At 53.8% G+C, this 27,133-nt stretch overlaps 2 protein-coding genes across 13 annotated transcripts in view; one reads left to right on the top strand and one right to left on the bottom strand.

Annotated features, from left to right (window-relative positions):
- Positions 1-852, bottom strand: part of MAST3 (microtubule associated serine/threonine kinase 3) — a 38,482-nt gene extending 37,630 nt beyond the window's left edge. For 4 of the 8 annotated variants that reach the window (XM_079772206.1, XM_079772222.1, XM_079772223.1 and 1 more), the window contains exon 1: positions 796-852. In XM_079772206.1, coding sequence (XP_079628332.1) covers positions 796-834 — 39 coding nt within the window. In that variant the 5' untranslated portion in view covers positions 835-852. The remainder of the gene's footprint in view (positions 1-795) is intronic. The other 4 variants (XM_079772214.1, XM_079772212.1, XM_079772213.1 and 1 more) reach the window with 1 other exon arrangement.
- A 6,566-nt stretch (positions 853-7,418) lies between these two features.
- On the top strand, positions 7,419-26,571 carry IL12RB1 (interleukin 12 receptor subunit beta 1). Of its 5 annotated transcripts, none has more exons than XM_079771950.1 (17): positions 7,419-7,491; positions 8,774-8,836; positions 9,742-9,868; positions 10,369-10,538; positions 12,328-12,422; positions 15,395-15,428; positions 15,908-16,033; positions 16,772-16,854; positions 17,268-17,360; positions 17,976-18,213; positions 21,785-21,952; positions 22,928-23,065; positions 23,381-23,536; positions 23,885-24,019; positions 24,848-24,944; positions 25,350-25,431; positions 26,122-26,571. In XM_079771950.1, exons 1-17 carry the CDS (start codon positions 7,434-7,436, stop codon positions 26,536-26,538), a joined length of 2,280 nt encoding a protein of 759 aa, XP_079628076.1. In that variant the 5' UTR covers positions 7,419-7,433; the 3' UTR covers positions 26,539-26,571. The 5 variants fall into 5 exon arrangements, with proteins under 5 accessions (XP_079628076.1, XP_079628077.1, XP_079628075.1 ...); XM_079771951.1 differs by having other exon boundaries at positions 12,331-12,422; XM_079771949.1 differs by having other exon boundaries at positions 9,742-9,862; positions 12,283-12,422.
- The last annotated feature ends 562 nt before the right edge of the window (positions 26,572-27,133 follow it).

Genomic DNA, 27,133 nt, shown 5'->3' on the forward strand with positions numbered 1-27,133 from the left:
TCGATGACGAATTCCAGGTTCCCCACCTGCAACCTGGTGGCTCCAAAAGAGCGCGGTGTAAGCCCTTAGGAAATGGGCAGATCCTCCGACTCCCCACCGAGCTCCAAGAAGCTGCCGCCGGGGTTCGAACCTAGGCCTCGGTGCAGCCTCCTGAATACCAGCCCCGGGCAAAAAAGGGGAGCTCTTAGGGCTCACAGGGAAACCGAGGCGCCAAGAGGCAAGGGTGCCTTCGGCAGCCCACCTCGCACAGAGCTGATAGAACCAGTGTCTGAGAGAGCTGGGTAAGGACTCCGAGTCAAATCCCCGCTGGGCGACCTCGGCTTAGTGACTTCCCCAGCCTCAGTTTCCTCATCTGACAAATGGGCACCTGGACAGCCCCAACCTCCCTGGCTTGCCTTCGGGGTGAGCTGAGGCAGGCGCAAGGTGGCAAGTTTGAATACCCCTTAATTAATATTAGTGTATCACTCTAATGGGATTAACACAACGATGAACATATGGTGAGCGCTCCTGGGCTGCTGTTGCTCATATTATTATTAGAGCCGCTGGTGGGGGAAGGCGAATCTCTCAGCCCCTTTCTCTCAGGCTATAGCGCTTGCAGCCTCAGTTTCTCCATATGTCAAAGGAGACCTATCCCCTTCCCCACCAGGCGAGCACCTTGGAGAAGCAGTTGGGCAAGAGGGAGAGATCAGAGCGCGCCCCGCCCTCTGCCTCAGTTTCCCCTGGCCCGCCGAAGCCCCGCCCCCGTCCCCAGGCCAGGTCCGCTCGGCCGCGCGCCCGCCCGCGCAGGGGCCTCACCTGGAGCCCTCGGCGCCGCAGGAGGCTCGGCTCGTCCATGGCTCGCCAGTCTCTGCATCGGACACGCCCTCCGCTCCGCCCCAGCGCGCGAGGCCCCGCCATTGATCCAGGCGGTCAGCTGACGCGGACTGACCCCGCCCCTCCCGGGGAGCCCTCCTTGGAGGCCCCACCCCATTGGGCGAGCCGGCCCTGCCCTTCCAGGCCCCGCCCCATCCTGAGCCCAGAAGTAAACATTTTTCAATGAATCCTTCTAGAAAGAAGGGAACATTATCATCCCCATTTTGCAGATGAGGGAGCTGCGGGCCCAAGAGGTTAATCTGTGTGCCCCGGGGTAGGGTGAGGGGAGGCACTCACCTTCGTGCAAAATTTAAAGCTCTCCCCAAACTCAATATTTTTAAAAATTGAAACTAATACAATTATGCATGATCTACAAAATATCAACATTTTAAATAAAGACAGGATCAAGCTCTGCCCTTGCACCACCCTGCCTCTTTTGCCTCACCCTAATCCTGATCCTAGTCCCAATGAAATTTTATTTATAAGAACAGGCAGCCACTGTAGTTTTGCCAGTTTCTTTTCTTTTTTTAAAATCTTCGCCCAAAGACATGTTTTTGTTTTTTTTTTAACTTATTTTTGAGAGAGAGGAAGGGAGAGGGAGAGAGAAACATCAATGTGAAAGAGAAACATGGATCGGTTGCCTTGGGCAAGCATGGAACCTGGGATGGAACCCTGAACCCAGGTATGTGCCCTGACTGGGAATCGAACTTGCGACCCTTCCGTGCAGGGGCGGACGCTCCATCCAATGGAGCCACACTGGCCAGGGCTGCCAGCTTCTTTTTTGAGGATGGTTGCCTTTGAAGAGTGCCAAACTGGATATCTGGCTAAGTGCCTTATGAGAACCACCACCTACAAGTATCTGACGATCATTGTTCAGCCCCGCTTTGCAGAAGGAAAACTAAGGCTGGGAAAAGCCTAAAGTCCCAAGATAGCATCCATGTTCTCTGTTTTACTGGGACTCCCACGGTCTCTGCAGCTGCAGGCTCCCTCACAGTGAGCTGCCCCATGTTGGACCTGGTCATTAGAATATGTCAGGCTGAAGGGGACCTTCCAGAAGGGCACCCACCCAATTGCCTGTGCGGTTCTGTAGGACTCACCAAATTATGGTGACCAGATTGGGCAAGTAAAAATACAGGACTCCCAGGCAAAACGTGTTCTCATCCACATTTTTAAATTAACATAATTTTAATCCTGTATTTTAATTCACATACCATAAAATTCTCCTTCTAAACTGCACGGTTTTGCCTGGCGGGCGTGGCTCAGGGGTTGAGCATCGAACTGTGAACCAGGAGGTCACAGTTCAATTCCTGGTCAGGCCCCTACCCAGTTGTGGGCTTGATCCCCAGTGTGGGGCATTCAGGAGGCAGCCAATCAATGATTCTCTCTCATCATTGATGTTTCTCTCTCCCTCCTCCTTCCTCTCTGAAATATATTTTAAAAAATAAAGTATACAGTTTGGAGATTTTTAGCAATTCACGGTTGTGCAACTATCACCACTATTTAATTCCAGAACGTATTTGTCACCCACAAAAGAAACCCTGCACCCATGAGCAGTCACTCCCCATTCCTCCTCCCCCAGCCTCTGGCAACCACCAATGTGCTTTCTGTTTCTATGGATTTGCTTGCTCTGGACATTTCATATAAATGGGATCATGCAACACGTGGCCTTTGGTGTCTGGCTTCTTTTACGTAACACAATGTTTTCAAGATTCATCTTCGTTGTAGCAAATGCCAGTACTTCATTCCTTTCTAAGGCCTAGTGATACTTGTACCACTTCTTGTTTATCCATTCATCTGTTAATAGACATTCGGGTTGTTTCCACTTTTTAGTGCTGCTATGAACATTCATAGACAAGTTGTTGTGGGGGACATTGCTTTCCATTCTTCTAGGTGTATACCTAGGAGTGGATTTCTGGGTCATATGGTAACTCTATATTTAACTTTTTCAAAAACTACCAGACTGTTTTCCAAAGCAGTCTGTGTTCCCTCAAAATTCTTATGTTGAAATCCTCACCCCCCAGGACCTCAGAATGTGACTGTATAAGGAGAAAGCACCTTTAAAGAATGTGTTAAAGTAAAATGAGGTCATGTGGGTATATCCTAATCCAATATGACTGGTGTCTTCATAAGGAGAGGCGATTAGGATACGGACATGCACAGAGCGATGACCATGTGAAGATACAGAGAGAAGTCGGCCATCCACAAGCCCAGGAGAGAAACTCCAGAAGAAACCAAACCTCCTGACACGTTGATCTTGAACTTCTAGCCTCCAGGAAGAGATTTCTGTTGTTAAAGCCACTCAGACTGTGAAACTTTATGTCAGCCCCAGCAAACTAAGTCAGCCCAGCAGTTAAATTTAATTTTAGATAAACAATGAATACTTTTTCAGTATATGTCCCATGCAATACTCGGGGCACTGTTAGGCTGAAAAGTTATGTGCTGTTTATCTGAAATTCTAATTTAACTGGGCATCCTGTGTTTTATCTGGCAACCCTACACTAACTGGACTTCAGGTTGTGGCTTGCATATCCCCGGTGATGGGAAGCTCATGTCCTATAATGGCCAATTGTTCCGTTTCCGGCTAGTTCTGCTTTAAAATTCTCCTGTCGCCCAGCGGTGTGGCTCAGTGGTTGAGCACCGTCCCATGAACCAGGAGATTCCTGGTCAGGCACATGCCCAGGTTTCGGGATAGATCAGCAGCAGGGGGTGTGCGAGAGGCAGCCAATCAATGATTCTCCCTCATCACTGATGTTTCTATCTCTCTCTCCCTCTTCCTTCCCCTCTCTGAAATCAATAAAAATAGTTTTTAAAATAAAATAAGCCCTAGCCGGTTTGGCTCAGTGGATAGAGCATCAGCCTGCGGACTGAAGGGTCCCAGGTTCGATTCCGGTCAAGGGCACATGCCCGGGTTGCGAGCTTGATCCCATTGTGAAGTGTACAGGAGGCAGCCAATCAATGATTCTCTCTCATCATTGATGTTTCTATCTCTCCCTCTCCCTTCCTCTCTGAAATCAATAAAAACATATATTTTTTAAAAACATATTTTATTGATTTTTTACAGAGAGGAAGGGAGAGAGATAGAGAGCTAGAAACATCGATGAGAGAGAAACATCGACCAGTTGCCTCCTGCACACCCCCTACGGGGGATGTGCCCGCAACCAAGGTACATGCCCTTGACCAGAATCGAACCTGGGACCTTTCAGTCCGCAGGCCGACGCTCTATCCACTGAGCCAAACCGGTTTCAGCTAAAAACATATTTTTAAAAATAAAATAAAAAATGAAATAAAATAAAAAGCTCTCCTGTAGTCCAGGCTGGGGTGGACATGTGACCTAGAGTCTTTATTCACTTCATACACTGTGATTAATTTAAGGTGGACATGTGACTTAGCTCAGCCAATCAGAGTCTTCCCTGGGACTTAGTCTGGAATCTGGGGAAAAGAGATGTTTCCTGAACTGGAGGTGGTTGGGCTGGACAAATGGTGAGCTGCTGGATGAGGAGCCACCAGAGAGGTCTCAAATTCCCCTGCTTTATCTGGGTAACTCCTACACAGAACTCCTTCCAAAGTGACCCCTTCAAATGTCAAGCAGGAAAAAAAAAAAAATGTCCAGCAGGGAGCACTTATTGACTGACTGACTGAATGCAATTTTTCCATGGTGAACACCTATGCATCCTTCAAAATCCATTTCAGCCCTTTGTCTCATGTACTGAAAGGTTGCCGGTTCTATTCCCAGTCAGGGCACATGCCCAGGTTTCAGGCTCAATTCCCAGTAAGGTATGTGCAGGAGGCAGCCGATCAATGAGTTTCTATCTCATCCATGTTTCTCTCTCTCTCCCCCTCACCCTTCCTCTCTCTCTAAAACAAAACAAAACACAATAAAACACATTTTAAAAATCCACTTCAAATTCTCTTTAAGAAACACCAGGGAACATTTATTAAGAAAATATTTTTTTGCGAACTTTTACACATCCATCAAAACCCTACTCAGATGTCTCCATGGGGGCATCAGGAACTGTGACTGTTGAATGAAAGAATGATTTTTTTTCTTGGTAACCTTCTATGTGTTCTTTAAAACATCCTCAAATGATCCTTTGCAGGCATCAGAAAATCTTGGTTGAGTGAGTGAAAAATGTTCTTACTGGTAAATTATACCTACTAATATGAAAGTTAAATAAATTGATAGATTTTTCTCCTTGCAAATTCCTTCTCGTCCTTCAACATCCTCCTTAGATGCCCCTCTGGGGCATGAGGGTTTCTTGGAGGTAAGTAAGCTCAACCCTCCTCAGAGTGAAGGTTACTCTCTCGGGGAAGAAAACGGAAGCCAAGGGGGTAGGGAAGTTCTGTGGTTCCTCTGATTTCCGGAGGTGGGGAGATGCCTGTAACCTGATCCTTCCTGACTTCCCCTCCCCCTAGTTTGTGGGGCATCTGAAAGTGGGGCAGCCCCGAGGGTATATCCCAGCAGTGTTTCTGGGGCACCTGGGAGGAACCAAGTTCTTAGGGGCTTCCTGGCGCCGGCAGCAGGCAGGCCAAGGGAGGTGGGGTGTGTGCAAAGACTTGGAAGGTGGGCTGTGGTGAACCTCCGGGTAAACCTTACACTGTGACCTCGATAAGGGTAGAAACATCACCTCACGTGTGGCTAGGGGTCTGCCCACAAACCCACCATGGCTCCCCAGTGCCTTGGGAGAAAGCCCAGCCCATCAATCCGTGACTCCAGGCCCTGGCCCGCCTCACCCCCTTCATCTTGCCCCCTTTGTCCAGCTCTCTCCCCACTCTACCTCTCTTTCTCTCTCAATGTTTTTCCAGGAGCTGCTCTGGTGTTGGGGTGATGGGAAAGAGGTATGACAAAAGCAAAGCCGGTAGGGAGGGAAGGTCCCAAAACAATCATCCTGGTTCTCTCTCGGACAGCATCCTCTTTATCTTTCTTGCAACCCATTGTGCAGATGGGAAAGCTGAGTCCCGGAAGGGTCAACCTTGATGGGGAGGGATGTAGGAGGGGGGTAGCTCTGGGGCATGCGCTTTACTCTTGAAGGGGCAAAGCTCAGCCCCACTGTTGGGCTCTGTCTTTCCATTTCTTCACTTCCAGCCCAGGCTTCGAGTGGTCAGGGCATCTCTGGGCTCAGTTTCCCCATCTGTGAAATGGGGCACACGATGGCATCTCCTGGGGGTGGGGTGGGGAGGTGTCTCGGGATTGTCAGGAGGGGGTCCATGTGTTTGCCTGTGTCTCCAACCATCTCTTCCATCTTTTTTATGTTTCTCTCAATCCCTGTCTCCATCTCTGTATCTGCCCTTCCCCCAGGCCTCACACATCAGTTCTTGAGATCCACCCCGCCGCCTGGGCCCCACTGCACTGCTGGTGACACTGTATGGGGTCACAGGGTCCTCGTCCCTACTGTGCCAGGCCCGGAACACTGCCTCTTTGTTCCCATGGCTCTGACCTCACGGCCTGCCGGACGCCTGACCCGGGCTGGCCCAGCCGGCCCTCGGGACCGAGATCCTCAGAAAAGGGGCCTCCTTTCTGCCCACCTGGGCCTCAGTTTCCCCAGATGCTCTCCCCCAGCAGAGACCCTCCCCCTGCTCCTCAGTCCCACTGGGCTTCGGGAACATTTTTTTTTTTTTAGCTGAAAATCACATAACATGAATCAAACCATTTTAAAATGCATAATTCAGTGGCATTTAGCACATTCACTATGTTGTGCAACAAGCACCTCTGCCTAGTTCCAGAACATTGCGTCACCCCAAAGAATACCCCACCCCATGAGCATTCGGGGATGCTCCCTCCCCCAGCCCTGGACTAGCACTCATCTACTTTCTGTCTGTGGATTTGCCTGTTCTGGTCATTTCATACCAATGGAATCATACCTGTGGCTTTCGTGCCTGGCTTCTGTCACGCAGTGCCGTGTTTTTGAGGTTTACCCATGTTGTAGCATGAATCTTCTCCTTGGACATTCGGGTCTTTGTTGACAGTGGGGAGCAAGGGTGAACCCCTGAGACCCCCAGAGGTCAAGAAACAGACACAGAAGAAAGACTAATTTGAATCTAGAAGAAGCAAGGAGACTCTTTGGAGCGGAGACCCCGGATGCCCTGAGGCTGGAGTTTGGGAAATGGGGAGGTCAGCGTTTGGGGGGGCTCCGTGTACAGCAAACAATTTGTTGGGGGAGCGACCTGAGACATCCCATGACACTGGACCCCCATGCAGCTCCTGAGGCCCAGAGGTTGTCCGGAGAGGGCTAGAGACCTGGCCAAGGACACAGAGCCCCAGGCCACCCCGGGGACTAGCACTTGGTGTCCAGCTTGGGTCTGGGGCCGGCAGAACAGAACCCCAGACCAGGAACCCGGGTCTGACTTGCCGACAAAGTGGGTTGTGGCGGCATGAGGCCACGGCCACCACTGAGCTGACTTCCTGGGTTTCTCTTTCATTTTGACTCCCCCGGGAGGGGCCAGGACACTTAATTTTTTTTTTTTTAACCTTTTTACTCTTCTTTCTTGCTCAGCTTCAAAGTGTTCTGGGGTGAGGGCAGGGCAGTTGGGGTCTCACTGGCAGCGCAAAAGCTCTTCGGAGGCCACAGGCCCTGCGTGGACCGATGGGGTGGCGAGTGGCCAGGCTGGTCCCTCTCCTCTTCTTGCTCCCCCGGCAGTGCGGTGAGTTTCCACTCTTGTCTTGAGCGCGGGGGGGGGGGGGGGGGGGGGCGGTGGCGTGTGTGGAGGGTCAAGGTCCTGGTCTGGGCTGGCGCTTTTCTTTCTCTGTTACATGGATGATCAGGGATCACGACTTTTGGGGTCAGACTTGGGCATCTCCCGTTTCAGTCTTGATTTTTGTCTCATGTAGAATGGGCTGGATGTTTGAGTCTTTCCCATCTCCCATAGTTCAATGAGAAATCGCCAAGGAAGGGATAATGAGCAAGTATGTATATGATAGATATGCCTAACATAGTATTATGTAGAATCGGTGGGAAGGGGCCCAACCTCCTGTGGATGACTGGGTTTGGACACTTTTTTGTTTTGTTATATATTTTTATTGATTTCAGAATGGAAGAGAGAAGGAGAGAGATAGAAACACCAATGATGAGAGGGAATCATTGATTGGCTGCCTCCTGCATGCCCCACACTGGGGATGGAGCCCACAACTCAGGCATGCGCCCTGACCAGGAATCAAACTGTGATCTCCTGGTTCATAAGTCAACGCTCAACCACTAAGTCATGCCAGCAGGGCTGGGTTTGGACTCTTATTCCAGCTCTGCTATTGCTGCTGTGTGACCTCAGGCAACTTTTTGCCTCTCTGTGCCTCAGTTTCCCTCTCTGTATACTGGGGATTAGCAAGGTTTCAGGGCTTCTGGGTGTCAGACAGGGCTGAAGACCAGGGGACCCTGGATTGCTTTGGAGGAGCAGCCTGAGAGATGGATGGGTGGATGGGTGGGTAGGGAGATGGATGGATAAATGGATGGATGGATGGATGGATGGATGGATGGATGGATGGATGGATGGGTAGACAGTTGGGTGGATGGATGCATGCATGGATGGGTGGATGGGTGGATGGGTGGGTAGGGAGATGGAAGGATAAATGAATGGATGGATGGGTGGATGGATGGATGAATGGATGGATGGATGGATGGATGGATGGATGGATGGATGGATGGATAAATGGATGGATGGATGGATGGATGGATGGATGGATGGATGGATGGATGGATCGATGGATGGATGGATCGATGGATGGGTAGAGAGTTGGGTGGATGGATGCATGCATGGATGGGTGGATGGGTGGATAGAGGAATAGATGGATGGGTGGATGAGTGGGTGGGTGGGAGCATAGATGGAAAAGCAGGTAAGGGGGTGGATGGCCACTTGGCCACACCCGGGCTGACCCCCTCTCCCCAAGCAGTGAAAGGCTGAGACTGTCATTATCTCTTCATTGTCTTTACAGCCGAAGCCTGTGGTACCAGCAGGTGCAGTTTTCAGGACCCGACATATCAGAACGCAGACTCAGGTTGGGGCAGTCTCCCATTGGGGTCGTGCTGGGCTCTGGCTGACAAATCCCTAGCAGCCCTTCCCTCACTCCCCCTGCCCAGCCCGAGACTCGGACCCACCGGGGGTCTTGGGAGCTCCTGCCTGCCAGCCTGCCAGCCTGCCAGCCTGCCAGCCTGTCCTCACCAAGCTTCAGTGTCCTGGAGCAGTCACCCTCTCTGAGCCTGTCTCCTCCCTGGCAGGGTCGCAGGGCTGGCGTCTGCATCGGTTCAGATGGATCCGCATGTGGGGCAGAGTATCTGTTGCATATTTTGAATTTTTGGTCCCCTCCCCGGCAGGCACTGCTGGAATATTTAGGCTTGCAATGCACCCCGCTAGGGTTCTGCCGCTGAGCAGGTGTGCCATCCATTCTTTTGTTCAAGAAATATTTACGGAGCACATACTGTGTGCACACACAGTCCTAGACATGAAGGAATCAGCTGCTAGCCCAGTCGCCCTCCGAGGGCCACAGCCTCATGCGGGAGGTAGACAACAGGTCAATAAATGCATATACTGCCTACAGTGACCGGCACAGAGCTGGCTGAGGGATGGAGGGGGACGGGCTGCTTCCAGTTGGCTGGTTGCGGGGGAGGTGACACTGAAGGGAAAACTGGAATGTCAAGATCTGGGGGAAGGGCACAGCACGTGCAAAGGCCCTGAGGTGGGAGTGAGCCTGGGGTGTCTGAGGGCCCATGAGGAGGCTGGTGTGGCTGGAGCAGGGGGAGCAGCGGAGATGGCAGGAGGCAGGAGTGAAAGCCCAGGAGGGTGCTGGGAGCTCGCTGTTCAGACTGTGGAGACACCGGATTGCATAAATGTCACAAAGACTCATCTTGAGGGTGTGTCGGCACAGAGACTCCTCCCCTACTCTGTCTGTTCTCAAACCTCCAGGATTTCCTCCAGGCTCAGCCACAGGCCCCAGAGACCTGAGCTGCTACCGGACATTTGGTGCCTGTTACGAATGCTCCTGGGAGTATGAGGGTCCCGCGGCTGGAGTCAGCCACTTCCTGAGGTGCTGGTGAGGACCCCTCCCCAGGCCCCAAGCCCTCACCCACATCCTGCTCTGGCTCCTGCCCCGCTGCTCCTGCCCTTAGATGCGTGATCGCAGCCCAGGGCTGGTCCTTGTCGCTTCCTGGGCCTCAGTTTCTCTTGTGAGCAGGGAGGGTGGGGAGCTCTGTGTTGTGAGGGGTCAGCTTGGGTGGGCATCCAAACTGGGCAGCAATCAGGGTCCCTCTAGTCCTTCTTTCATCCTCACCCTCTCACTCATTTGTTTGTTCATCCATCCACTCACCCATCAATTCATTTTTTCCTTCTCTTTGTGAAAGCTCATGTTGGGAGACCTGGGGTCCCTCAAGCCCCTCGATCCCAGGCTGATCTCCAAGGAGCCCCAGGCTTGGGACGGGGAGTCAAAGGGGCAGAGAAGGATGCAGGGATGTGCTGTCTGCTGTCTGCTGGGCTGAGACATTTCTGGGATCCACTAGGACCCCAGCGTCAGCATCCACACCCTCCTCCCCGCAGCCTCAGGCCCGGGCACTGTTGCTACTTCTCTGCGGGCTCGGCCACCAAGCTGGAGTTCTCCGAACAGGACGGTGTACCTGTGCTCGACAATGTCACTCTCTGGGTGGAATCCTGGGCCGCCAACCGGACAGAGAAGTCGCCCAAGGTCACCTTGATCCTATACAGCTCTGGTTAGCACCCGTTCTCCTCCCCCTCTTCCTGGCGCCCTTTCCTCACACCGAGATGCCTGTGGTCCCCAAGCCTAGACCTGGGGGGAGTCTGGGGCCCTGGCAAAGGGCTTGGAAATTCCAGCCACTTACACATCAAACACTGTTGCGTGACTTGGCAGAGCTTTTCATGGCTCCCTGACCCTGACCCTGACCCTGACCCTAATCCTGACCCTGACCCTACCCTGACCCTGACCCTGACCCTGACCCAACTGCTGGACACTCAAGTTGCTTTTGGTTTCTCCCTGACACTGTAATGGTGCCAGGACCCTGTTGGATTTTTTAACTTTTTTTTTTTTATGAGTCAACAACATGCATTTATTTATTTTAAAAAATAAATTTTTATTGATTTTAGAGAGGAAGGGAGAGGGAGAGAGAAACATCAATGATGAGAAGAAAAAAGAAAGAGACATCAATAATGAGAGAGAATCATTGATCGGCTGCCTCTGGCACGCCCCCTACTGGGGATTGAGCCTGCAACCTGGGCATGTGCCCTGATGGGGAATCAACCGGTGACCTCCTGGTTCATGGGTCAACGCTCAACCACTGAGCCACGCCAGCCGGGCAACAACATGCATTTAGCATAGAGTTGTGGAGCTGCTGCTGTGTACCACCCTGAGCCATAGGGGCCATAGGCAAGGCCAACAGAAGTCGCAGCCTAGGGCTGGGACTAGAATGAGGCCAGCAAGGGCACCACCTTGGGTACAACATTTTAAAAAATATATATTTTATTGATTTATTACAGAGAGGAAGGGAGAGGGGTAGAGAGTTAGAAACATCGATGAGAGAGAAACATCGATCAGCTGCCTCCTGCACACCCCCTCCTGGGGATGTGCCCGCAACCAAGGTACATGCCCTTGACTGGAATCAAACCTGGGACCCTTGAGTCCGAAGGCCGACGCTCTATCCACTGAGCCAAACCAGTTAGGGTTTGGGTACAACATTTTAAGGGGGTGCCAAAAAATCCTCAGTGGTGAATAGAAACAACGCTGTAACGCAATCTTTTTAAAAACCAAAATTAATGTAAAGTTCCATGATGAACACAATATCAACATTTTAGATAAAGACAGGATCCAACCCTGTATTTGTACAACCTTGCCCCGCTTGCCTCACCCTAATCCTGGCCCTGCCTCTGCCTTCATGGAGCCCAGATGGGAGATGGATGAGTTGTGATTAACACACATGATGAGATACTGCTGGGAGGTCGAGGTGTTGCCTCCAGCTCAAGCTGAGTCCTGAAGGGGAAATGAATCCAGCAGGAAGAAAGGTTAGAAGTGTGTTCCAGGTGGAGACGTGTGCCACAGCAAGTGCAAAGGCCCTGGGGTAGAATCGGGTATGGCACGATGATGGATGTCTCTCCTTAGGTCAGGCTCCTTGAAGTGGGCCTAAAAAACTAGTAAGATTTCCCTCCAGAAAACAGAATCAATTACCCTCTTGTGAGCAAATGGCTATCTCACCACAGCCTTGTCAGCGATGGGTGTTAATATTGTAAAGATTTCTTCACTAACAGGATGCCGTGTATAAATTTTGACTCCTTGACTCCTAGAATTCTAGGCTTAGGCTGCAAGGGTGTCCCTGATTCGTGTTTGGGGGACTTGGTGGGCTACCCTGGGCTGGGCGAGGTGTGGGCAGATTTTCTGGAATGTCGGGGACCAACAGCTCACACAGATGTCGGCTTCCCCTCCCCAACCCCCGCCTCGGCTTCCAGTTAAATACGACCCGCCGCCAGAGGACATCCAAGTGTCCCTCTTAGCAGGGCAGCTGCACCTGCAGTGGGACACCCCAGCCCGCCAGGATGGCGCCGAGGTGCAGGTCCGGCGCCGGACACCTGACAGTCCGTGGAAGCTGGTGAGTTTGCTTCCCAGGTCAGGGGTGGGCACAGGCCTCTTCCAGGGCACTTTCTCCCTTAAGTCGGTGCCGTCATCTCTACATCCGGTACCCCTCCCGCCCGGCCTCCACTCTCGCCCTGTGTGTAGCCTCTGAGGTTTCTCTGCCCAGCAGCTCTGATGGTGACCTCCCTGTTCACACCCCCTCGGCGGCTCCCTAATGCCTCCGGGAGGCATCCTTGTCCTCGGCCAGCCCTAGGGGCCCGCACCTGCCTCCCGTGTACTCTGGCACCCTCCTGAAAGGCCTCATCATCTACGTCTGCCCTGGATTCCCAGCCTCCTTGCCTTTGCACGTGGAGTTTCCTCCACTTGCTTGACCCCCTCTCCACATGAGCACGTGAATCCGGCCTGCCTTAGGAATCCAGCCCCAGGGCACCTCTTCCAGGAACTGCCCTTCCACACATTCCTCCTCTTCCTCCTCCTCCTCCTCCTCCTCCTCCTCCTCCTCCTCCTCCTCCTCCTTCTCTCTCTCTCTCTCTCTCTCTCTCTCTCTCTCTCTCTCTCTCTCTCTCCATCTCTCTCTCTCTCTCTCCCCCTCCCTCCCTCCCTCCCTTCCTTCTTTTTTAAAAATTGAGATGTGCTTTGGCTGGTGTAGCTCAGTTGTTAGAATGCTATCCCATGCACTGAAGGGTTGTGGGTTCGATTCTCGGTCAAGGCACATACCCAGGTTGCAGGTTGGATCCCCGTTCAGGGAGTATGTGTGATGTTTTTCTCTCACAATGATATTTCTCTCTCCTTCTCCCTTCCTCTCTCTCTCTCTCTCTCTCTCTCTCTCTCTCTCTCTCTCTCTCTTAATTCTCATTGATAAGAGAGAGGGAGAGAGAGAGAGAGAGAGAGAGAGAGAATTGATATATAGCATTATATTAGTTTCAGGTGTATAACATAATGATTCAATATTTGTACATATTGCAAAATGATCACCACAACAGATCTAGTTAACTTCTGACACGATACATAGTTACAGATTTTCTTTTCCTTGTGATGAGAACTTGTAAGGTCTACTCTCCTAGCAACTTCCAAACAGGCAATACAGTATTATCAGCTCTAGTCACCATGCTGTACACCACATCTCCATGACGACTTAGCTTGTAACTGGAAGTTTGTATCTTTTGACCATCTTCCACCATTGGTCCTACCCCCCGCCCCTGATTCTCTGGCAACCACTTATCTGTTCTCTGTATCCGTGAATTTGGTTTTCTATTTTGTGTTTTTCAGGTTCCACACATAAATGAGATCATATGGTTTTGTCTTTCTCTGTCTAATTTATCTCACTTAGTACAATGCCCTCAAGTTTTGTCACAAATGGCAAGATTTCCTTATTTTTTTATGGCTGACTAATATTCCATTGTAGGTACATCTACCACTTTTTCTTTACTCATTTGTCGATCGATAGATGTCTCGTTGTTTCCATGTCTTGGTTATTGTAAATGATGCTGCAATGGACACAGAGGTGCATGTCTTTTTGAGTTAGTGTTTTGTTTCCGTCGGATAAATACCCAAAAGTGGAATTTCTGGCCCGTATGGTAGTTCTGTTTCTATTTTATTTATTTTTAAAAAATACATTTTATTGATTTTTTACAGAGAGGAAGGGAGAGGGATAGAGAGTTAGAAACATCGATGAGAGAGAAACATCGATCAGCTACCTCCTGCACACCCCCCACTGGGGATGTGCCTGCAACCAAGGTACATGCCCTTGACCGGAATCGAACCTGGGACCCTTCAGTCCGCAGGCCGACGCTCTATCCACTGAGCCAAACCGGTCAGGGCTGGTAGTTCTGTTTTTAATTCTTTGATGAACGCCCACACTATTTTCCATTGTGGCCGCATCAATTTACAAGCCCATCAACAGTGCACCCGGGTCCCCTTGATCTCCACATTCTCGCCAGCATTTGTTATCTCTCGTCGCTTAACCATTTTAACAGGTGTGATATGCAATGTGGCTTTGATTTGCATTTCCCTGGTGATTAGTGATGTTGAGCATATGTTCATGCACCGGCTGGCCATCTGTGTGTCTGCTTTGGACCTCCATTCATTCTTCAGCTTCTGTCTGTTCCCTGCTCTGTAGCCCCCCTGCCCCAGCCAGATAAGCCTGCACCTGCAAGAAACCTCAGCCCAGACCCAGTCCCCCAGGAGCCCCAAGTTTGAGGGAGACAGAGACCCTCAGCCTCTGAATTGTGGCCAGTCTCCTCTTCCCTCAGCCTGGGAGCATCCCGAGGGTCCCAGGGAGTTGCCTCAGCTTCAGCCCCATCTTCCCTCCAAATGTTGTGTCCCTCCTGAGCCTCAGTTTCCCCATCAGATGTCTAGGTTTGGATCAATCGGCAGCAGGTGACATGGGACCCTGATGGGGAGGGACCTCTCTCTGTTTTATCTCCAGACCCCATAAGCACACTCTGCAGTAGGCCCCTCAGACCCCTTTGTAGGTGAGGAAACTGAGGCGCGGGGTGCCAGGAACCTCCCAGGGTCCCCAGGGAGTGTGGGGCAGGGCTTTTCTGATCCCCAGCGCTACAGACAGATAGGTTTTGCCTCCTAAAATATTTCTTTTAGGAAATTATAAAATAAATTTTGTCTCCTAAAACAATTCTTTTATAAATGTTTAACATTGGGATCATCTTAGATTTTCAGAAAAGTTAAAAATAAATACAAGGAGCTCCCACAGAACCTTTGCCCAGCTTCCCTCCGTACATCCCTGACTACGATGCACAGGGCACGTGACTATGAACCAGACTCCGAAGGTTATTGGATGCTACTCATTTTCCCGAGAATGTCTTCTCTCTGCTCTTGGATCCATTCCGGGGTTTCCTACTGCCCTTAGCAAAATCATATTTTTAAGTAAGATGTTAATAATAAATGAATAATATTTTTACTAATAATGTTAGAGCCAGGATTTTTCAGCACCAAAATGTAAAACAATATATAAATATGGTCTTGTCCTAGGGTGACTGTGGACATCAGGACGATGCTGGCATTGGTGAGAATAAGAATAGTAACAGCAACAGCCGCAGCAAATTATCATTAATCAAGCACCTACTGTGTGCCAGACAAGTGCTAAGTTCTTTGTATACCTATTGGTCTGCCCTGTGGTTCTGTATTGGATTAGTCCCGTTTTACAGGTGAGAAAACAAAGGCTGCGGGGGGAGAGGGGGCGGTGAGAAGCCATAGGCCAAAGTCACATTACAAGGGGTGGCCTGGCTGGGACTCGAACCAGGGACAGAGAAAGAAGTAGATGATCCTTGAGGCCACAGGACAGGTCATGGCCTGTTCCTGCCATATCCTCAGGGCCTGGCACACAGTCGGCTCTTAGTGCGTGTATACAATTGGCACCCAATAAGTGCATGCACACAGTTGGCACTCAATAAGTGCACAATGGCTAAGTGACCAGTGCCATGCCCACTGCACCCCCAAATGTGGGACAGCCCCGTGGTCTGATATTTGATCTCTTTTCCCCAGAGTCATGCCTCTGCCCGCTGGAGACAAACGAAGCCCAGGAGCTCCAGCTCCGGCGCCGGCAGCTTGGGCCAGGCGCCCTGCAAGGTCCCTGGAGCAGCTGGAGCAGCCCCGTGTGCGCCCCCCCTGGTGAGAGGGCCAGAGCCACAGGAATAGGGGCAGCGTGAGGAATACGGCAGCGGGCGTTAGAACTAAGGCAGCAGGCGTTAGAAACAAGATGGCAGGTGTTTGAAATGAGGCAGGAGGAGACATTAGTGAACGTCATGAACAGGGGGCAGTGAGCGGGTTTCCCGTTGCCCGTTGTAAGTTGTGGTGAATCCATAATCTAAAAAGAAAACATTTATCAGTCTTCTTCTCCTTCCGGTTTGGTTGGTTTGTGTCTTTTCAAGTCGCACGAGGAATAGACAGGTGAAGGGGCTGTGTCAGGAAGATACGTTCCCAAATCACACGGGCAGCTGGAGCCCGGGCAGCTCGGGAGAGGAGATGTGCCCCCCCCGCCCCCACCACCGCCCAACCCCCCGCAGGGGGCGGGGAGGGAGGGTGGGATGGGGGTGACTGCCAACATTTGTCCCCGGCCCTGCCATGGGGGCTTCCTCCTTCCCAATGGCATATCTGCTGGGAAAGAACTCTTAAGAATTGCTTTCTGATTTTCATTTAAGTTGTGGTAAAGAACACACACCATCAAACGCACCGTTTCACACATTTCGCTCATCGCATTAAGTATATTCATGTTGTGGAACGTCAGTCCCCCATCTGTGTCTCCTGGGAGGGAAGGGGAAGGGCTCAGGTGCCCTCCGAGGTTTGCAGGAGGTTGTGAGGAAGGACAACCCCTGCCTCCGGCGTCACTGTCTCACTGTCTCGTGACAGAACCGCCTCCACCGCCCAAGGTGATGCTCTCGGTGAAGCCGCTTGGCCAGGACGGGAGGAGGCAGGTGACCCTGCAGAGGCAGGTAATGAGGGCTCTTGCAGGGCTGTGTGTGCAGTGCCCGGGGAGAAGGAGACGAGAGACTGGCGGGGGGCGGGGGGCGGGGGAGTCGGTTTACAAGTGGGAGATGGAGGGACAAGTGGGAGATGGAAGGAGACAAGACGTGGAGGTGGCAGGGACGGGGAGGAAGGTGGGGTTAACTCGGAAGGTATTGGGGAACCCTGGAGGGGGGGTATGTGTGCGGAGGGAGCTGGCTGGACTCAGGTGTTCATAGGCTCCCTCTGGTGGCCACCAGGGGAACAGATTGTGGGGGCCTCCTGTGGACACTGGAAGGCCAGGAAGGGGTCAATCATGTTGGTCTGTGTGGGAGATCATTTTTTTAAAAATCCCCCAAACAACCCATTTATTACGGACAGTCTAATTAAGCCCATTTTACAGAGAAGGAAACTAAGGCACAGAGGGAAAACGTCTTACCTGCCCCGGCTGGTGTGGCTCTGTTGGAGTGCCGTCCCATACACGGAAAAGTTGTGGGTTCGATTCCCGGTCAGGGCACACACCTAGGTTTTGGGTTCAATCCCCGGTTGGGGTGCACATGGGAGGCAATCGACTGATGTTTCTGTCTCACACGGATGTTTCTCTCCCCCTTCCCCTCTCTCTAAAATCAGTAAACATATCCGTGGGCGAGGACTAAAAATCTAGCTCTAATCGCCTGAGTCAGGGGCAAAAGCATGACAGATGTCACCATGCCTGACTCAGCCGGGTCCCCAGGGGGCCGTCACAATAAGTCTACACGGAGACTCCTTTGCTTCCAGGGTTTCCTCTCATTTGAATCCCTTTTCTCAGGAAAAATTTCCAGGGTCGAGGTCACTGGGTCCAAAAATGGAAACACTCCTCTCCTGGCTCTCAGCGGGTTTTTCCACATTACCCCCCCCCCCCCCACCAACCCAATCCAAACAAACAAAACCAGCGTGCATTGGATGTGAATGCCTTGCTGGCATCGAGGTTTGTTATTTGTAACATGTTGGCATATGTCACAGGCTGCGGCCCATGGACGAGTCTGTGTTCATGGGCTCTGCCCTGATGTTGGCCCACGAGGACAATGAACGTGTTCAGATCCCCACCAGCCGTCTCTCCCACTCCTGACAGCTGTCCCGGCTCCAGCTCCCCGAAGGCTGCCGTGGGCCCAAGTCTGGCGCCAAGGTGACCTACGAGCTCCACCTGCACATGCTGTCCTGTGCGTGCAAGCCCCAGGCAACGAGGACCCTGCGCCTGCAAAAATCACTCCACCTCTCGGGGGCTGCCTACAACCTGACTGTCGTCTCCAGGAACCGCTTTGGCCCCGGCCCCAACCAGTCGTGGCACATTCCGGCCCACACACACACAGGTGACTCCTCCGGCCGGGGCGGGCCGGGCCGGGCCCCTGGGAGGGAGCACCTGCTCTGAGCCTCAGCTGGACTAGGCAGAGGGGGATGAGGCACAAGCGTTTAAGGGGGTGTCTAACTTAGGGGTGTGTCAAAAGTCAGTAATCAAGATACATAATATTATAATGCAATATATATATATTTTTAATATATATTTTATTGATTTTCCACAGAGAGGAAGGGAGAGGGATAGAGAGTTAGAAACATTGATCAGCTGCCTCCTGCACACACCCCCACTGGGGGACGCGCCCGCAACCAAGGCACTTGCCCCTGACCGGAATCGAACCCGGAACACCTCAGTCCGCAGGCCGACGCTCTATCCACTGAGCCAAATCAGTTTCGGCATAATGCAATATTTTTTAAAAATTCTCATCGGCAAACTACAGCCCAGGCTAACTGTCCGTTTTTTTTTTGTTTTTGTTTTTTAAATATATTTTATTGATTTTTCACAGAGAGGAAGGGAAAGGGATAGAGAGCTAGAAACATCGATGAGAGAGAGACATCGACCAGCTGCCTCCTGCACACCCCCCACCGGGGGGGATGTGCCCGCAACCATTGTACATGCCCTTGACCGGAATCGAACCTGGGACCCTCCAGTCCGCAGACCGACGCTCTACCCACTGAGCCAAACCGGTTTTGGCTAACTGTCCGTTTTTTAAATCAAGTTTTATGGGGACAAGGGCTGGGGTCAGGATGTGGTGAATGAGTCAGGGTCATGTGAGTACAGGGTTGATTCTATCTTCATTTAAAATCTTGATATTTTGTTTTATATGTATACATATATACATATATATACCATCTATATGTATAAAAACCTAAGTGACCGTTTGACTGGTAGCTATGACATGCACTGACCACCAGGGGGTAGACACTCTGACCGGTAGGTTAGCTTGCTGCTGGGGTCCGGCTGATGGGGACTGGGCGAGACGGGCCAGACATGCCCTGGAGCCCTCCTGCGGTCCCTCCCCAGTTTCAGCCTGATCCCGCAGGCCAGGCCAAGGGACCCCACTGGTGCACAAATCCGTGCTCCAGGCCTCTAGTATATATATAAATATATGCATGTATTTATATATAAAATTAAAAAAATCAAGATTTATATTGCCCTGGCTCAGTTGGTTGGAGTGTCATCCCATACACCAAAAGGCTGCAGGTTCGATTCCTGGTCAGGGCAAATACCTGGGTTGCAGGTTTGATCCCTGGTTGGGGCAGGAATCAACCAATGCATGTTTCTCTCTCTCTCTCTTTTTTTTCTTTATATATATATATATTGATTTCAGAGAGGAAGGGAGAGGGAGAGAGAGATAGAAACACCAATGATGAGAGAGAATCATTGATTGGCTGCCTCCTGCACAACCTGAACTGGGGATCAAGCCCACAACCTGGGCATATGCCCTGACCAGGAAACGAACTGGTAACCTCTTGGTTCCTGGATCGACACTCAACCGCTGAGCTACACCCGGCTGGGTGGATGTTTCTCTCTCTCTCAAAAAAAAAATAAAAAAAATAAAAAAATAAAAAAAATAAATGAAAACATATCCTTAGGTGAGGGTAAACAAAATTAAGACACACACACACACACACACACACACACACACACACACACACATATATATATATATATATATATATATATATATATATTAGTATATATACTGTATATCCTATATAATAAAGATGTAATATGCAAATTAACCCTCACGCCCTCACAATATGGCTGCCTATGACCAGGACGGCAGCAGGGTTAGTGAGGGACAACCAAACGACTGAACAAGCAGGCTGCGTGGGATGACCAAGCTGGCAGGGGGGAGCATATGGGGGCAATTAGGCTGGTGGGGGGGCAGTAAGGGGCGACTAGGCTGGCGGGGGGGGGGCAGTTAGGGGCAACCAGGCCAGCAGAGGGGGGCAGTTAGGGGCGACCAGGCCAGCACGCAGAGGCAGTGAGGGGCGATCAGGCCGGTGGGGGTGGGGGGGCAGTTAGGGACAACCAGGCAGGCAGGCAGGTGAGCAATTAGGAGCCAGCGGTCCAGGATTATGAGAGGGATGTCTGACTGCCGGTTTAGGCTCAATCCCTGGATTGGGCCTAAACTGGCAGTCGGACATCCCTCAAGGGGCCCCACATTGGAGAGGGTACAGGCTGGGCTGAGGGGACACCCCCCCCCCCGTGCACGCATTTCGTGCACTGGGCCTCTAATATATATATATATTTGAGGTGAAATTCACATAGCAAAATTAACCATTTTAACATGTGCCATCCAGTGGCATTTAGTGCATTCACAATGTTGTGCAACCACCACCTCTAATTCCAGGACATTTCCACCCCCCAAAAAGAAACTACATCCCATTGGCAGTGGCTCCCCGTCCCTCCTCCCCAGCCCCTGGCAACCACTAATCTACTTTCTGTCGCCATGGGTCTGCCTGGTTTGGACATTTCATGTAGATGGAATCGCATACCAGGTGGCCTTTGTGCTGCCTCCTCACGCTCAGCACGATGTCTCCCGGTGCATCCCCAGGTCGCGCGTCGGTGCGGCTGAGCAATGCTCCGCTGTGTGGGTGGGCCACCTGTTGTTTGTCTGCTTACCCGCTGACCAACATTTGGCTGTTTCCACCTTTCAGTGGCTATGAATAGTGCTCATCACATATTTTTGCATTCATTTTGATTTTTAAAAAAGATTGCGTTAGGACAGTGTTTATCTTGATGACTGAGCTCTCCTCCTTTCCTCCTTAAATGTCATGCCGGAGGCGAGTGCCTCGCTCGGCTCAGCCTGGCCCTGACCCTGGCCCTGGGCCTGTAGAGAGCACTCAACAACCCTGTGAGGGCAGGGCTGCTGCAATGATGCCCGTTTCAGAGCTGAGACAACCGAGGCTCAGGCAGGTGAAGTCACTTGCCAGGGTGGCACAGCAGTGAGTCTGCCAGCTCCTGGCCTGGTTTGGGCCACGGCCTTGCTGTGTGACCTTGGGTTGGTGACTCTCCCTCTCTGAGCCTCAGTTTCTATGTGATTGGGGTAATCATGGTCCCATTTCGTGTAGCAAAGTGGTGCCTGTAAAGTACTTGGCACTGGCCTGGGGGGCACAGTTGGTGCTTGGAAGCAGCACTCGCCTCTCTGAGGTTGCTGCAGGTTTGCCGCTCTGTTGACTAATGCATTTGCCGACCACTGCTCTAGGGGATGGGAGCGATGCACCCAGGGGACTGAGTGGGTGTGTCCTTGGCCTCTGAGATCTGCTCCTGCCCCACCCCCCACTGGGTGAGGTGGGTGGGGGCTGGCCAGGCATCTGCTGGAGCAGGAGACGCCCCCCAGGCTGGTGCAGGGAGTCCGTCAGCCCAGGTAGCACTGCTGGGAGTGTCAACTCATTCAAACAGCCTCTGTCCCCTCTGTGCCCAGCCTCCCACTCGGCAGCCCCCAGCGTGAGGAGACAGAGGTACAGACACTCTGGGCCCCGTGGGGTAGAGCTGGGCAAGAGGGGGCGGGGCTCCAGGAGCTTGGTGGGCGGGCAGAGTGAGGCGGCTGTCCTGAGGTGCCCACTGTCTCCTTGCAGAACCAGGAGCTCTGAACATCAGTGCCGGAGCCCACGGGACCACTATGCGTTGGCCGGCCCGGGCCCCGGGCCTCACATACTGCATTGAGTGGCAGCCCCAGGGCCAGGACGAGAGCCCTGCCTGCTACAACCTGACCATGCCCAGAGACCCGGATTCTTCTGGAACTGGTACCAGGGTGGGGGCTGCCCTCTGCCTGCCTCCTCCGCGAGAGCTCCCGGGCAGCTCAGTCCTGCGGGGGCTGCGCATGGAGGGTGTCTGAGGCCTGGAGAGTCTGGCCACTTGCTTGAATGACACCACGGTGGGGAGAGGCCGAGCCGAGCCTCCCCACCCCCCATGCAGGCTGGAGCCTCCCGCTGGGAACCTGGGGCGGTGACCGGGCTCAGCCCTGGGCAGGTGGCGCCCAGGCGGCTAATGAGTCTCACATTCCAGGGTGTTTCTTAAACATTCACCCTCATCTGGGAAGGTGGCAGCTGGCAAGATGCTGGTGACAAAGCAATGAGGCCTCTGGAGGGAAAGAGAGGGTGCCCTGTGGCCCAGGCAGCCTTTGGCTCCCCCACTTCCTGCCCTGGGCCTGGCTGGGGCCACGGGAAGCTTTAGCCTCAACCGGCCCCTCCAAGAGCTCCCAGCCTGGGGAGGAAGAGCGGGACATAGAGACTGCCCGTGGGGTAATGGCTGGGCTGGCGGGGCTGGGACATAGAGACTCTGCCCGTGGGGTAATGGCTGGGCTGGCGGGGCTGGGACATAGAGACTCTGCCCGTGGGGTAATGGCTGGGCTGGCGGGGCTGGGACATAGAGACTCTGCCCGTGGGGTAATGGCTGGGCTGGCGGGGCTGGGACATAGAGACTCTGCCCGTGGGGTAATGGCTGGGCTGGCGGGGCTGGGACATAGAGACTCTGCCCGTGGGGTAATGGCTGGGCTGGCGGGGCTGGGACATAGAGACTCTGCCCGTGGGGTAATGGCTGGGCTAGAGGGGTTCGGGTGGGTTGGGGAGCGTAGGGAGGGACCCTGGAGGAGGGGACATTGGGGCAAAGGCTGTGGAGTAGGAGTCGGAGTAGGAGCTCCTGGCAGAGGGCACAGCCGGTGCAAGGTGCAGAGGTGGGAACACACTGCTGACTGGCCTGGCCCTTGCTAATCCTTCCAGCAACCCTCCACTGGAGCCAGGCTTTCGGGGCGCTGGGGCCGAGGGGGTGCTACCGCATCACCATCTTTTCCTCTGCACGGCCCAAGAACCTCACCTCGTGGTCCACGGTCTTGTCCGCCTACCACTTCGGGGGCAATGGTGAGTGGCCCAGGCTGGCAGGGTGGTCTCCCCGGAGACTCAGCAGCGGCCGTAGGAGCCAGGGGGAGGAATAGCATTTAGAGTTACCCGCTGCGTGTCGGCCCGGGCCCAAGCCGGACGTGTGGCGCGAGCTCAGTCCCCTCCTAAGACACCGAGAGGCGTTGCCCCATTTTATAGATAAGAGCACGGAGCTCAGAGAAGGGAGAGAAGAGTGGTGGAGCTGGGAGCCTGCGGCCAAGGTGACCTGGCCGTGCTGGGAAGGAAGTGCGTGGCCGGGGCTCTGGGGGCTGACCGTGGCCACGATGCTGCTTGCAGCCTCGGAGGCTGGGAGCCCACAGCACGTTTCGGTGAAGATGCTCAGCCGGGACTCGGTGTCTGTGGCCTGGACGCCGTCGCTGCTGAGCCCCTGCCCCGGCGTCCTGGAGAAGTATGTTGTACGCTATCGGGACGAGGACAGCACCCAGGTGACCGGTATGCGGGGCAGCGCAGGCCTGGCTGGGGGGCAAGGGGTCTGGGCTTGAGGCCTGCCTCGCGACGTGACCCTGGGCACCGCCCTGCCCCTCTCTGGGCCTTCGTTCTCCAATCGCACAAGGTACTTGGACTCAGGGGTCTTGGCTGCCCCAGAGAGGGCCCAGGGGGCATTGGCCCAGTGCTCACAATGTGCCGGGTGTTTGAATGGCAGCCCCTCACTCATAGCAGCGACTCCACTCCCGTTGGGTGTGACAGCCCAGCCGGTGGGACCAGGGACACCCCACTGCCCGAGCCCAGCCTCCTGGAAGTAAAGGGGGTCCCTGGACCCGTGGTTGCCTCCCCCTGCAGAGCTGCCCGTGAACCCCACAGAGACCCAGGTCGCCCTTGTTGGCCTAAGGCCTGGCACAGCCTACAGCGTGCAGGTGCGAGCAGACACTGCCACCCTGACCGGCGTCTGGAGCCAGCCCCAGCACTTCCACACAGGTGAGTGGGGGCCGGGGGCAGGGCCCAGGTATTTCCCAGCATGCACTGCCCCGTTCCACATGAGTCCGCGAGCAGCCCTGCCCTCCATGCATCCCCTTCAGGAGAAAGTCCCGGCCTGATCTGCTCCCACCGCCTCCACCCACCTCATCTCCTACAGCTTCCCCTTTGAACCCTCTCTCACACTCCTGTGGCCTTGCCCAGGAGGGCCCCTCAGATGCCTGGAATGTTTGTTTTCTTTGTTGTCAAACTCCAATGCAAAAGCTTCTTCCTCCAGGAAGCCTTCTGTGCTTTCCTCCGGGCACCCTCCAGCTGTGACTGCCCCTCTTCCCCACCTGACACCTTGGGACTGGGTGGGGGTGTCTGTGGCTGGCTCTGCCTCCTCCAGCTGGTATGTGGGCAGCACAGGAATGCATATGAATGAATGAGTGTCTTTCTCATCACAAAGTGTGGGAGGTGGGCTCCATTGTCTCGGGGATTGTCGCCGTGAGAGATTTGGAGACTAAATGATCCCTGTTCCTGCCACGGACCCTGCCTGCGGTCCTCGCAGTGAAACCCGGACAGAACCAATAGTCCGTCTCAGTGTGGTGTGGGCGTCTCGGGCCCAGGGGCGCTACAGAGCACTTCCTGTGTGCGAGGCCTTCATCCCACCGTCACGGGCCAGGAGACCCCCTGGACTCCCCCTTCACAGATGAGGAAACTGAGGCATGGTGGGGCTGGCGGTGTGCCAGGGTCAGCAGGGAGGCGATGGAGAGCCTGACCCACCCGGCTCCCTCCCTGACCAGAGGCAGGAGGCACCCCTCCCCCAACCCAAGCTCTCTCACCCCCAAGGTGTCCAGCTTCCGGAGTTGTCCATCATCTTCGCCTCTCTGGGCAGCTTCGTCAGCATCCTCCTCCTGGGCGTCCTTGGGTACTTCAGTCTGAACAGGTAATTCACAACCTCTCCCTGACACGATCCCCCCACAACAGCTACAGCCACAGTAACAGTAACAGCAATAACCGCTCACTCCAAGTAGAGAGTTGTGCTCACACGGGAAAGCTGAGGTCTAGATGGTCAGGGCAAGCAGCAGGGGGGGCAGAGCTAGGTGTGACCCCGGGTCTGTCAGACTCCTGCCCTGCCCTGCCCTCCCAATCCACACCCTCACTGCCTTTGTAACCTAATGAAGACAAAAATGTAAGTCAGAACCACACAACAGTAAGAATAGACAGGGTCCTGGGCTGGGGGTTCTGCCTCAGGAGCACTGGATGGGGAGTCTGGCCATTCAGCTCCGCCCTGCACGGCAGCGTCTCCAGGCTCAGAGGATCTCCCCGATCGGCTCCCCTCTCTCTCCAGGGCTTTGCCACTCCTGTGCCCGCCCCTGCCCACACCCAGTGCCAGCACCGCTGTTGAGTTTCCTGGCAGCCAGGGGAAGCAGGTAAGGGCTCCTTCTGTAATTCTAGGTCCTGTTTGTGCGTCTATACTCTGGGCAAGGGCTCTGCTGAGGAATTAGCTCATTTTATTCTCCTCCAGCTCACTAAGTCAGGGACTCCAACAACCTGTCCTATTTCACAGATGGGAAAGCAGAGGCCCAAAGAGAAACCTCCTGTGGGCCATTTCCTAACAGCAGATGCACCTCAGAGTGACTTGGACCAAAAGGGAACCTAAGGGGAAGAAAAAAAAAATCCCAGGGTGGGGGCTTCAGGCATGGCGGGATCCAGGAACTATGGCTTCATCTTTCCCTGCTGCTGTCCTCCCTACACACTTCTCTCCCAGGCAGGCTCCGTCTTCCCCCGTGGGAGAGAATGTCCATTTCCCCCATTGACCGGAGCAAAACTCTCAGGGCCATCACTGATTGGCTCAGCATGGGTCACGTGCCCCATCCCTGAGCCTCCAGCGCGCCAGGAGGCTGGAGTGCTCTGATTGGCTGGGCCAGAGTTACATGCCCAATCACATCACCTATGAGGAAAGCAGGCGCAATTTCCCAAAGAGAAGTGGGAGTCATTCCAGTGGATCTTCAATCGGTCCTCCAGTTTTAGAGAATGAAGCCAGTGGGGACCTGGCCCACCCCGTATGTGGGTGGGAAACAGAGCCCTGCCCACAGCCTCGCCCTGTCCTCCCTCCCCAGGCTTGGCAGTGGGCCAGCCCGGAGGACTTCCAGAAGGAGGAGGAAGAGTCCCTGAGAGAGGCCCTGGTGGTGACCATGCCGTGCGGAAAAGGCGAGGCGGCTGACCTGCACACACCCGGCCCTCTCCAGGACAAGACGGAGCTGCCTTGGGGCGCCCGTGAGCCAGCCCTGGACGCAGACCTGTCCTTGGAGGACAGGAGACAGGTGCAAGGACACCCCGAGGCCGGGGCTCTGGAGCCCAGCGGGCAGGACAGTCGGGAGGACAGCGCTGCCCAGGCGGCTGGACGGTCCCTGCTCCTGGGAGATCAAACGCAGAGTCCCCGGTCTGACGGCCCTCGGGGGAAGAGGGAATGTCCACCTCATCTTATGGACAGGACAGAGAGACTGACGATGGAAATCATGGCAGCTGCTGATTAAATGCTCACTGCATACCCAGCCTGTTCTCTTCAGACACTCGCATGATGCCCGAGGCACATCGCTGTCCTATTTTACTATTTTACAGACGTAACAACGGAGGCAAGTGGCTTCCGTGAAGCCACACAGCACGGTGGGAGTCAAACTCCAGCTAAGTGACCCGTACCCCACTTCCCCCTCCCAGGTTCTGCCACCATCGCCCCTCTCCCCACTCTGTCCAGCACCTGTTGCCACATGTCCTGTGAGGGGGACCCTAAAAACCTCCATGAAACAGAAGTGGCTACGCCAGGCTGGGCTTGACATTACGGGGCAGGGGCAGGCACTGCCATTGGCCTGTTGGGGTGGAGTAGACTGGAGAGTGGCCCCGGGGAGGCGAAGCTGATCCCAGGGTCCTGGGCTGGGGGTTCTGTCTCAGGAGCACTGGATGGGGAGTCTGGCCACTCAGCCCCGCCCTGCACGGCAGGGTCTCCAGGCTCAGAGGATCTAGGTGAGGGGAAAAGAAGGGGGCCTCCAACATTCTGGGGGAGGTGATGGCCCCTTTCTACCCTCAGTCTCCTCCCCTGTAGGATGGGAGTGAAGATAACATAGACCTCATGGA

Source organism: Cnephaeus nilssonii (genome assembly GCF_951640355.1).
Source record: "Cnephaeus nilssonii genome assembly, chromosome: 5".
Lineage (NCBI taxonomy): Eukaryota > Metazoa > Chordata > Mammalia > Chiroptera > Vespertilionidae > Cnephaeus > Cnephaeus nilssonii.

Coding starts and splice junctions, on each gene's coding strand:
- IL12RB1 (XM_079771948.1), top strand. CDS start 7,434: ATGGGGTGGCGAGTGGCCAGGCTGGTCCCTCTCCTCTTCTTGCTCCCC. Junction 18,214..21,784: donor TCCGGCCCACACACACACAG/GTGACTCCTCCG, acceptor GTCTCCTTGCAG/AACCAGGAGCTCTGAACATC. Junction 24,945..25,349: donor GGGTACTTCAGTCTGAACAG/GTAATTCACAAC, acceptor CTCTCTCTCCAG/GGCTTTGCCACTCCTGTGCC.